General features: G+C 37.8%; 2 protein-coding genes across 4 annotated transcripts in view; one reads left to right on the forward strand and one right to left on the reverse strand.

Moving 5' to 3' along the window:
- The window catches only part of LOC6577430 (protein spire), a 55,444-nt gene that overhangs the window by 20,547 nt on the left and 22,876 nt on the right, over positions 1-12,021 (reverse strand). The gene's annotated exons all lie outside the window — the stretch shown is intronic.
- Positions 6,323-7,773, forward strand: LOC116803839 (odorant receptor 42b-like). Its single transcript, XM_032728592.2, has 3 exons — positions 6,323-7,136; positions 7,195-7,552; positions 7,614-7,773. Exons 1-3 carry the CDS (start codon positions 6,367-6,369, stop codon positions 7,698-7,700), a joined length of 1,215 nt encoding a protein of 404 aa, XP_032584483.1. The 5' UTR covers positions 6,323-6,366; the 3' UTR covers positions 7,701-7,773.

A 12,021-nucleotide genomic window follows, 5' to 3' on the forward strand; every position in this document is an offset into this window, starting at 1 on the left:
GGTTTCGCTGTCAGTTCATTAAACTGACACTTTAATTGGAGTTTGAAGTTGACGCTACGTAGAAACTGAAGCAACAGCGCGCAAACAAACACTAATTGTTTGTTATTGTTGTTGTTGTTGTTGTTGTTGTTCGCTATAGTTTTTTGCCTGTTGAAGTTCGAGTTCAGGTGCAACAGCAGCACCAACAGCACCAACAGCAGCAGCAGGCGTCAACTTCAACTTGAAGTCAGCTACAAGACACAACAACGATGACAACATCCAAACGCCCAAGTGCAACACATTGCTAGCTGTTGTTATTGTTTGTTTGCTTTAGCGGCTATTGTTCACTTTCACTTCGCTGTTTGCTGGGGCACTTGCCAAAAGTGTTAAAACACTAAAAACCGAAGAAGCCGTTAAATAATAATTTGCAGCTGCCAACAAATTGCGTTCGGGCTGCCAGTGAACCTTAAAGAAACCAAAAAAAAAAAAAAAAATGTTTTTCAAAATAAAAAACTCGATCAACCACATCATAGCTCAATCGCCCACGCCAAAATATTTCGATGCCGCCGGATTATAAAACACAAACTTGCTTTGGTTGCCTGGAGAGGAGGAGGGAGCTCTACGTCCATGTCAGTTGCCATTGTTCCACTTGATTTCGTTATTATTATGAAAATTAAATGATAAAACATTGTGACAGCTGTGCAGGCGATGCTACCGGCTAGCTGACTGGCATTTACAAAGCCAGACACATGTGGCATGTGGTATAACTAATGGCAGCTCAGCTCAGCGCTGAGTGTGCGGCGCAGAAAGCCGGAGCCGGAGCCAGCATCCCAAACGCGCTTACATCACATTCACAACAAGAAGAGTTCAACGGCGACCGAGCATAATTAATGCGAAAACAAATCAACTGATAAATATATCAGTATATTTGTAGACATATTGAATACCCTCTGTGTTTGTATACCCTAGTATTTTGTAGAGGAAGAGGAAGTGCACATATGTAGGTATATGAATTGTCAGTTTATATACCCTAGTGTATTTCACTGAGCCAAATGTTTGTATTTATTGAAACAACAGGCAATGCAGCCTCCTGATATTATTTTGTCTAATGATCTTTCCTTGTTGATTTTAAATTTGTAGCAAAAAATTAATAAAGTTTCAACTGTCATTTCCAGGTGCTATAAACATTTCTTTGTCTTAATAAAAATATATAAATAAAATATTTAAAATATTTTAATTTAATCTACAAATTTGCAATGCATTGCATATTTTTGGAGAATCGAGAAATGAAATATATAAAATGCATAAAACTGGTTACTGATTATACAAATTTTAACTAATGAAGTTTGTATTGCTAAAAATTTCAAATTTCCAAACAGTTCATAAAGAAAATGCTTGCATAATATATTTAATAAATATTTAGCAATTGGAAAATTAGAAAAAAAAAGAAAAACATTTAACCATATTTTCAGAATTACTTAACTAATATATAAGCAAGCCAAACAATATATATTTATATTTTATATTTACAGTCTCATAAATAACTATAATCAAATATAGTTGAATTACTTTGCTGATTTCTTTCATTAATGTTTATAAGTACCTGTCAGCGGGCTTTACAAACATTGTGACAAACCCGTAATGCTCTTTTAGCAAGGCTCTAATTATGTGAGGCGCGGACAAGAGTAGGGAAGCAGAAAAAGCATATATAACGACCCTGGGAGACTTCTAAGGAGGGGCCCGTACATCAGCTGGGTCTGGGAAGTTTCTCATGCAATTAACAAAAGGGGAGAACTGGAAGCACTGGTAGACTGGGAACAAACTATATAAATGTATATGCTGCATGTGCATTGCGGCAGTAATCGTTGTTTTTTTCTTTCGCTGTCTGCTAGCTGAAATACCAAAGGGGATTTTGCTGCTGGTTTGCATATCTATTAAACAGGTATATGGAGTACACACCCTCAAGTGTTGTGGCCCCAAAAAAAAGTTAAGTTCGTGTTCTCACCAAAAACGAAAAGAAAACGTAAGTAGTGCTTCGTTGCCAATAATATCAAAGTTGAAATCCAAAGCGCAAACATGCAACGCGCCAATTATCAGGCCAACAAGGCGGCTGAAAAAGGTTCACAATACGCCCCCAACAGCAGCAGCAACAGCAACAATTGGAGGCAGGCTAATACCTTAAAGTCCACAACGCTCTGAGGGGTTGGCTGCCTCCTCTCTCCACCCCTTTGGCCAACATGTGGCGTGCCGCTTGTCAATCTTGTCAGTTTAACCTTTCGACTGACCTCCATGTTAACTTTTTAGTTTGTTTAGCTGTTGCTTGCGACGATTCTTTGCTGTTCGTTTTAGTTTCCTAAGCTAACATTGAAGCATTAAATGGCAAACTTTTTGCCTGCTGTTTCAGCTTGCACAATTAAGGCAGCAGCGTAGGTGACAGGAAGCGAGTGGGTGTGGCTGCTTTATGAAGTAGCATATATGCTAGACATCAATTAGTTTTATAAGTGTTGTTTTTGTTATTTAGCAAAGGGCTTTTTTAACCTTTGATATACGTTGAGAAACCCAGAGGGGGAGCTAGCATAGCATAAACTCTATTAAATTTATTGGGGTAGGTTAGTTGTTCTGGTAAATAAATGAGTTGGGTATATAGAGAAAAAAATATGATTGAATTGAAGCTAGTTCCATGTGAAATAAAAAAAGTTCTCAAGCAAAGTTTTGAGCGACTCCTAGGAATTACTGCGAAACAAATATCTGCATGCTTTTCAATAAAAAATATAATGGATCTTGACTATACATATATGAAATATATATTCTAAAATATAATATAGAATTTTTTTTTACTATATATGATGTATCTATTCTAAAATATAATATATAGATAGGCGATAGACTCAAATCTTCAATATATATAGCCTCTGATAACTATTTATGTATAAATAAATGGTACAATAGACGTATTCCGAAAATTAACTTAAGTAATACCATAGAACGGAATATGTTTATAAATTAATTGACATAATATTGAGCAAAGTGTAATGACAATTATCATAGAAATACACACATTAAATAAATAGGCATATAGCAGTACGAATCCCAACTGGTTCAAGCCGTAAGCTTCCACCAACATTTGAAGTAAACAAGAATTAACAATTACACCTCCATGCAAGTTTTTCACACTGTCAACTATTAATCAGTCTCTGACTAATATAAGTCTAAGTGCAAGTTTTCAGTATGTTATCGCACAGATTCTTATCGCTGTTGCCAGGTTGACACCAAACAGAAGAAGAAGAAGAAGATCTCTGCCCGTCTCAATGGACTGCTAATCGCAACAGTAGCTGCTCGCTCATAAGCTATATCAGTCTCTGTCTGTGACAGTATCAGAGATTACGGATCAGCCGAAAGCAAGCTGCGGTTCATTCAAAACTCACTCCGAATGATGAAAACAAACAGAAATGTGAAATTATTATTGTTATACTACGGTTGCTGTCTCTTTGGCAAGAGCGTCGCAAATCGTGCGAATCTTTTGCTTTATGTTTTTGTACAAATAATAATTTTAGACTTGTAATACCTAAGCGCAGCTATATAGATATATGTATATAGAAAATTAACCTAGTTCGCACGTCGATGCCGAAACAAACATAAAGCAAAAGCAGAAGAAAATACACACAGCGAAACATGCATACAGTAAGGTGCATAGCATAGCATATTTAAGTACTATATACTGTATATACATACATATCTAAGTCGTATATGCGCACCGACAGCATGGCCTCAAGTGTCTCGGCAGATGGAATTGGGATGGGGTGTGGGTGCGGGTGCGGCATTGTAAGCGAGCTAATTGCAAGCGAATGCGACAGAATGTGCAAATATTATTATTAGAAATGCCGCTAGCTACAGCTACAGATAGACAGATAGTAAACGACAAAAAGGCCACGCACTCATTCACACTCATTTACGCGCATATTCACATTCACATTCACATTCACACACTCAGCGATTCACTTTCACCTGCTGATAAACAGAGAACCTGAGCATGTTGCGTGGTTGCGACTTTAGTTCGTACTTCTCAACATGCATTTAAAATTCATAATTTTTTCCTTTTTTTTTTTTGCAACTCTATCTATGCCCCCGCCACCACTCTCGCTCTCTCTCTCTCTTTTTAGAGCTCCGTCTCCCAATGGCGTATTTGGGTCAAACATGCAAACTCATTGAGTCTGAGACTCGCAGTCTCGTCGCTGCCAAACTGGAAAAGCACAAATCTAAAATTGTATAACCTGCTCTGGCTTGGCTCAAGTGCTGCAATCGCTAGAGATGGGAGGCTTTAGCCATTGAGTAGCACGAAAATATTGATTGGCGATTTATGAATAATCGAAAAGAATCTTGAATCTATACTATATAACTACATACATAATATATACATTGGTAAGTAGGTATTAGCGAAAAGTATTTGACAATATATATATTTAGTGATGAGCGCGTTATTGATAGTCATCATATATTTTATATTTGTTTGATATATAAATGAATTTATAAATATGACTAACTATTGAATGACCACATTTATTAAATATTTAAGCAACTGCCTGCTATCTATAACCTAAGCAACTGCTGAAATATAGCTAACAGAAATATAGAATAGAAATATTACTCTTGTTTGGTCAGCCTTTAGTTATCCAGCATAAAAGAAACTCATAGATATGCCAATTATTACAAATATGAATAAAATGAAGCCAACATCTTATAAAAAGTAAATTATGTATATAACTTCACATTTAACCCAAAAGAGCAGAAATCGATTCTAGATCCATCTATTGCGTAAATGCATAAAAAACGAACTGAATACCCAAAGACCAAAAAAATGATCAATTTATGTGCACACATATAGAAATAGACACTCACACACACATACGTATCCATTGATATTTAAGCTAAACAAACGCATCTCTACCTCAGACTGATCGAAGCCTGGCTCCGTTGCGTATCTTTGTATCTGCGGCCATAAATTGCGCCCACTTTGATCTTGCCACATTGAATGTAAAGTGCTTAATGGCCAAGTGCTGCGAACCTTTGTGTGGCATAAAATTGCATTGTAATTTACAAAAACAACAGCAACAACGAAATAAATAAATATATATACCTACATAAATATATATATATATATACATAAACAGATATGTGTATTGCCAGTTGCAGTGCAAATGCGAATAGAGCATGTTTTCTGTTTGTTTTTTTTTTCCTACATCTATCTGCGAGTCTGTGACTTTTTTTTGTCTCATTCGCTCTTTGCGCTCGGCTCGTTCTTCACGTTCTTTTGGGCTCCCCAGAGATTTTAATCGTTGTCGCCGAGCGCCTTGTCAACATTTCAACGTTTTGCTGCTGCTTTACATTGGCGTCGCATTGCTATACCCTGTATTGGTAATACAATGGGTATAATGGCAGAAGTAAATGGATTGGAGAGTTTGACTAAATGCATAGATACGATATGATATTAATATCTATAAGTATTTTAAGTATTAAGTTATATATAATTAAGACGTATTTATGTATAAAAATATAGTTTGACAAATAATGAAAATTATTTCGATATACATATACTTTAATAGATACTCTTAAGTTCTAAATGGTCTTCTTGAGGACCTACACAGGTGTCCTATTTGAAATTAAATATTCACGTCTGCAAGACTTATGCAATCAGATTGCTGTTTGAAGCTTAGTGGAAAGTTACGTCAATCTAGCAGTTAGTATATAATTAACAGAACCTCGATATTTTTTATATGATACCCTGTTTGCAATAAAAATTTGCAAGAGGAGTATAAAAACTGGAAAAAATAAAACAAAAAATTTTGTTAACAAAAAAAAAAAAAATATTTAGAAGAAATACAAAATTCAGATTAGATGACCTTTAAATTTGAAACATATAAAATGTACTGAATTATGCTTAATAGGATCTACATAAAAATAATAATATATAGACAACACCTTAATTAGGACCAAAAAAGAATGTATATGTTTTACAAGTTAAATTAAACGATGTTTTTCATAATATTCCCAGTTCTTTTTCTCTTCTAATAGAGGTATATTTCTTTCAATAGCTAGCTCGTGACACTGGATTATTTAATTGATAAGCAAAAAGAATCCAGTGGAAATACTTGTTAATGAAATGCAATTTCTTTTTCTGTTTACTGTATACATATATTATAAATGTTGAGAACTGCAACAACTGGAAGATGATTATAGAGTAGAGCACTCGAAGCGCAACTCTGTAGGCAAAAGCCAACTTACAGAAATTATATAAAAGCTATGTGCGTCTAATGCCAATTTACAGTTCGATTTTTAATTTCAAGGAGTCAGAAGGAAGCAGCCAAAGTAAAAACAAAAAGGTTTGGAGTCATGTTATTCAAGTACATAAGAGATGAGACTCTGGGAGACTACCTTAGCAGTCGCGATGGCTTTAAGTACTTGCAGCGAGTCATGAAGTGCGTGGCCTGGCTGCCACCCAAGAGAGGTACACGATTCTATTGGCCCTACATCATGTGGATGATATGGATTCATTTCACGGTTAATATATATTTACCGATTATGATACTGACCAGCTATATAATCAATTTCAAGTTATTTAAGGCACATGAACTGCTGGGTTCAGTTCAAGTCTTTTTCAATGTCATGAGCCTAGTCTATAAGGTGATAGTGAATTTTATAAATATTTGGCGCTTCGAGAAGCTCATGGAAATGCTCGATACATTGGATAAACGATGTATTCAATTCAATCAACAAAGCGAAGTGCATCGTAGCGCTGTACGCTGCAATATGGTATTTTTGGCATTTCATGCCACATATGCGTTCTATTCGACTTTTACCTATTTGGGCGCCACACTCACTGGCTCAACTCCGTGGGTAATATACAATCCCTTTGTTGACTATCGCACGAGCACAAGGAACCTATGGATAGCAGCGACATCAGAGTATATTATTGGTTCAGGTGCCATCTATGCGGATGAAATTACCGATCTCTATCCAGTTTTATTCAGCTTAACCTTGCGAACTCATTTGAAATTGTTGGCAAAGCGTATCGAAACGCTGCGCACAGATCCCGAACTCACAGAGGAGCAGAACTACGAGCAGTTAGTAAACTGTGTCAAGGATCACCAATTATTGCTGCAGTAGGTCAAGTCAAGTCTATGGCTAAATTAACGTAATAAAAAATTTTTCAATTTTCAGATATTGCGATATGCTGCGTTCGGTCATCTCTCGCACCTTTTTTATTCAATTACTCGTGATAGGTCTCGGCCTGGGACTTTCGCTGATAAACCTGATGTCTTTTGTGACTTTCTCGAACAGCCTGTCAACGATTTTGTTTATATTAATCCTGTTAATACAGACATTTCCCTTTTGCTATGTCTGCGAACGGATCCACGATGATTGCTACAATCTGAGCTCGGCCCTATTTTATTCGAAATCAATTGATGCAAGTCGGCGCTACAAGTCGACGTTTTTATACTTTTTACAAAATACTCAAATACCGATTGAATTTACTGCTGGCAGCTTATTTCCCATCTGCATGAGGACTAATTTAACTGTAAGTAGATTGGGCATTAGTATTTATTTTAAATTTATTTATTTCTATTTTTCTCTTCAAGTTTGCCAAGTTTGCATTTTCGGTGGTAACTATCGTCAAGCAAACGAATATTGTTGAAAAATTAAAATTACGTTTAGGGGAAACATAAGGAACTACAAGTTGCAGTCAGTAAATGAAAAGAAAATTTATATTGATCAATATTATGCTAATTTTAGCTTAGATCAAGATCCTAACTTAGCTGCTATAATCAGCACTTGGGCACGCGTTATTTACATTATGAATATCTACTTCTTGCAATAAAATTATCAATTCGTAGTTCACTCTCTAATACAGGGTATTTACTAGCTGAGCCTTGAGTGCAGCCTTACTTTGCTCTAGTCTGCTCTGCATGGTCCAACATTGATCACGACTGGGCAGATAGACAGCATAGACCTGTGCATCGACCGTCTACAAGTTCGAGTCCAAGTCAAGTTGAGAGCTACTTGGCTGCTGGTCGGTGGCTGCTGCTGCTGCAGTTGCAGTTGCTGCTGCTGCTGCTGTCTCTGTGTGTTGTATGTATTTAGACATGGCATTCTTTCTATGGAAACAATTGCATACAATGTGAATCCTGATAGCGACAAAAAACCACAAGACAAAACACTGGCTCGCCTCGGCTTGGCTTGGCCTGGTCGGGTCTAGTGGTCTAGACTGGTCCCATGTGGCGTTGCAGTGGCCACTCTTTCAAGAGAGAAGAAAACTTAAAGAGCAGCAGCAGCAGCAGTTGCCAAGAAACGAATCACCATAAAGTCAAGTTATATGGCTGCAGAAAAATATTGTTTTATGTCAGCATCAGCTTGCCATATGAGAATTGAATAGCAAGGCGCTAGCGTAATTTAAGGAAATTTTAATTGAAAAATTCTTATGCATGTATATATTTATAGTTATAGCCAACTGATATGGCATGATAATGAGTTAATTGATCAACATTAACACCAAGATTTCTAAACAATTTGCAACTCATTTGCCCAACCCATATCGAATTGGTGTGTTGTGCGGGTTAAAACCTAGCAAAGTTCAAGCATGCCCACCTGGAACAGCGCACTTAGCACACACTAATGAGAGACAGAGAAAGAGGCACGATAGAGAGAGAAAAAGAGAGAGAGAGAGAGAGAGAGATAGAGATGTGAGAGGTATGATCGGCGATCGGCTCTGCAGAAAAATAAAAGAGACCAATCCCCCCATCGATAATAATCGGCAAACAAGTTTCATAGTTTGACCGACGCGACGCAACTCGCAAGACATAATCCCTGGGCGCATTGTGCATGGCCCGGCTATAACGGAACCGAACAAAACGCTAATTGTGCACGCCTCTAGAACATGACTCAAATCAAAAGAAATAGCCATGGGCCATGGCCCAAACAGCTCGACAGATATCAATATTTGGGCATCTACTACCACTACCACGACTATGAAAACTGTAGGCGATCGCGGCAATGAGATAGCACAAAACCCTGGCGTTTAATTGGGTAATTGGCTCAAGTACCGTACGTAGTATTACCAGACCGCGAGCATCCAAATTGAAATACTCGCACATGACTCAAAGAGAAATACAAACTAGGGAGAGAGTGGGGAGATCCGATCCGACTCCCAATCTCGCCTCACCACTAAAAACGTAATGCAACTAAATTGCAAGTGTGTACACATCGAGCCAAGGGGCGGGGCGTGGCGTGGACGGGACGAATCGTAGGCATTACAGCAGGGTGTTAGCTGCGCTTATGAATTGACGTCTGTTTGGGTCAGGCCCGGCAACGAGAAATAGAATAGAATGGTAAGTCGGGAAGTCTTTGACTGAGTGCAGCTCGTGACTGGACAACCAGTTGGCAGCCAACTCGACTCTTCTCAGTTCCCATGATGGCAAAACTGGGCGGCAGCTCTAGGCAACAACTGTTCGCTGCACCAGCAGGCCCCAAAAACTATATAGATGTGTGTGTGTATGTATATTGAGAAAAGTAACTGTTTGTTACTCGCCAGTCAAGCAACCCGTTTGCGTCTTCTTTCTATTTTTGCTGAATATATGCAATGCCAGAAAAGCCTTCAGGCCAAAATAAACTAGGAGAGAGAGAAAAAGTGGGGATGCAGTTGGAAGTGCAGGTACTCTAGGGGGATATTCGAAATATTTAACACAATATAATATATATGGAAAGTATTTTTAAAAGTGAGTTGAATAGATTGTAGATTTTAAAAGTAAATTTTTAATAGATATGGATGTGTTATTAAAGGATAGAACTTATATATTCACTTTGCATTCTCTCTACAGTCGTTCACCTTGTGGAAAATCTTATTTATCTATCTCTGCATCAATGTATTTATGTATTTATCTATATATAGGTCTGGCTGGCTGTCTTATATCTATCTATCTGTCTGTCTTTCTATCGGTATCTATCTATATCTATTTATCTATCTGTATCTATCCATCTATCTACCTATTTGTATATCTATATCTAAATATATTTATCAATCTATATCCATTGTATCAGTACCATTGTCTCAATATCTATCTAAAGTAAATCAGATTTGAGAATTGCTTGAGGCTTTGCACATATTTTATCATTTTATCACTCTTATATATTATTATATATATTATAACTACACAAAATATTATATATATCTATATAATATATATTTTTTTTAAATCCTTAAACCTATTACCAACGACATCTAAAAACGCAAAGCTGCCATGCTGTAAAGTGTATTAAAAGACTGGTTCGCTCTTGAGTGTGAGGCCTTAAAGTGGCAAAGCAATTGAACAAGTGAACTTGTATGTGTGTGTGTGTACAAGTATTATGTGTGTATGTGTATGTGTATCTGAGTGTGCTTGTGCACTCACATAGACAACTTGGCTATAGCTGAGTTTGACTTGGACTACGAATTGGAGGCTGCCAGACCAGCCCATTCAGGTGATGCTTTAATGAGTCCTTTATCACGTCGACTCGCATGCAGCGAGCATATACAAGACTCTGGCAATGGCACTGGCAATGGCAATGGCAATAGCTATAAGAATTATGGCTTCATTGTGAGTGCAGCCAGCGGTTCCCACCACCATTGGATCGATTGTGCGAGAGAAATTCAAATGCATTTTATTTTAATTTCAAGTGCAGCACAGCACTTGAACTTTGCATTCGATTCAGTGCTTGGCTGTTTGCCTAACGGTCAAACAGCTAGCGGCTGCTGTCAAATATTTGACAAGTATTCAATAATAGTTACGGAAAAGTGTTTATTTAGGCGCCCAAAAAACAAATCATCATATAGAACGAACGGTCATTGGACTCCATTCAGCCGCACACAGCGTTTGTAGCTGAAGTTTTTGGGCTCGATTCTGGGATCTGGGGTCTCTGGGCGTCGGGGAATGTACGTCACGACGCATGCAATTACATGCAGCCATAAATACAATTGCCAGAGAGACAGAAAGAAGAAGCGGCCAAAAAGACAATCGCAGACGCCGCCGTCGCCGCTTCAGCGAGCCATGAACTTGCCTCTTGGCTGGCCATGCCTAAGCCAAGCTTATAATAGCTCCATGCCCATGCCTTTCCCTGGGCTCTTCTATAGAGAGAGATGGGGTGAGAGAGAAGGGGCGGGCTGGCAGAGCCGACAGCGTTTAGTTGATCGACACTTTTATGTTGACGTCGTGCGCGTTGTCATCGTCTTCAGTCTTCAGTCTTCAGTTTTCAGTCTTGGCAGTTCTGGTGCTGCGCCTGCCAAACCAATTGATTGATTCCATAGAACAATGCGCAATGGTCGCCGATGCGCCGCCAGCAACAGCTGCAGTCTACACACACACACACACACACACACACTCGTAGACAGCAGCAGCGCACAGTGGTCTGAACATTATCTATGTGCTTAAACGAGTATTCGTATTCCTAGGAATTTACTAAACACGTTGGGCCTCAGACCACCCGAGACACAAATTGTTGCTATCATCAATTTTGTCATTCCTAGCGCTGGACATTGCGTGTTCCCTAACCTGAGGACATTTAATACCGTTTATTTTTCTGATGTTATCTAACTACTCTAATCAATATTAATCCAGATGGAAAACTTGCTCTGAGAATCAATCATTTAAGCCATTTCTTTCAGACGTAACTTAAGGCAGGTTCAAGTTCATTTGGCCTACATATTCAACTTCTAAAGAAATGAATGCTTGTTAGATTTTTCACAAAATAAATTAATGTTTTTATGCTCATAACTATATAATTTTTTATCTTTTACAGCAACTTTTTCCTACATCAAAAACATATTAAAACTAATACATTTTTTAGTACAATTACGTTTGAAGTATCCTCAATGTGTTCTTTCACTTCACATAAAAAAATTCAGCTGGAAGTGTTTTTATTAACCAGGAAGTTCTCTCGCTCAGAGTAGATTTGATTTGATTTTTTCCTTTTGCTTTCCTGTTGCGTATGACAGGAAGTCGCCCACTGTGCTAGGTT

The sequence above is a fragment of the Drosophila mojavensis genome, unplaced genomic scaffold (assembly GCF_018153725.1).
Source record: "Drosophila mojavensis isolate 15081-1352.22 unplaced genomic scaffold, ASM1815372v1 contig_36, whole genome shotgun sequence".
NCBI lineage: Eukaryota > Metazoa > Arthropoda > Insecta > Diptera > Drosophilidae > Drosophila > Drosophila mojavensis.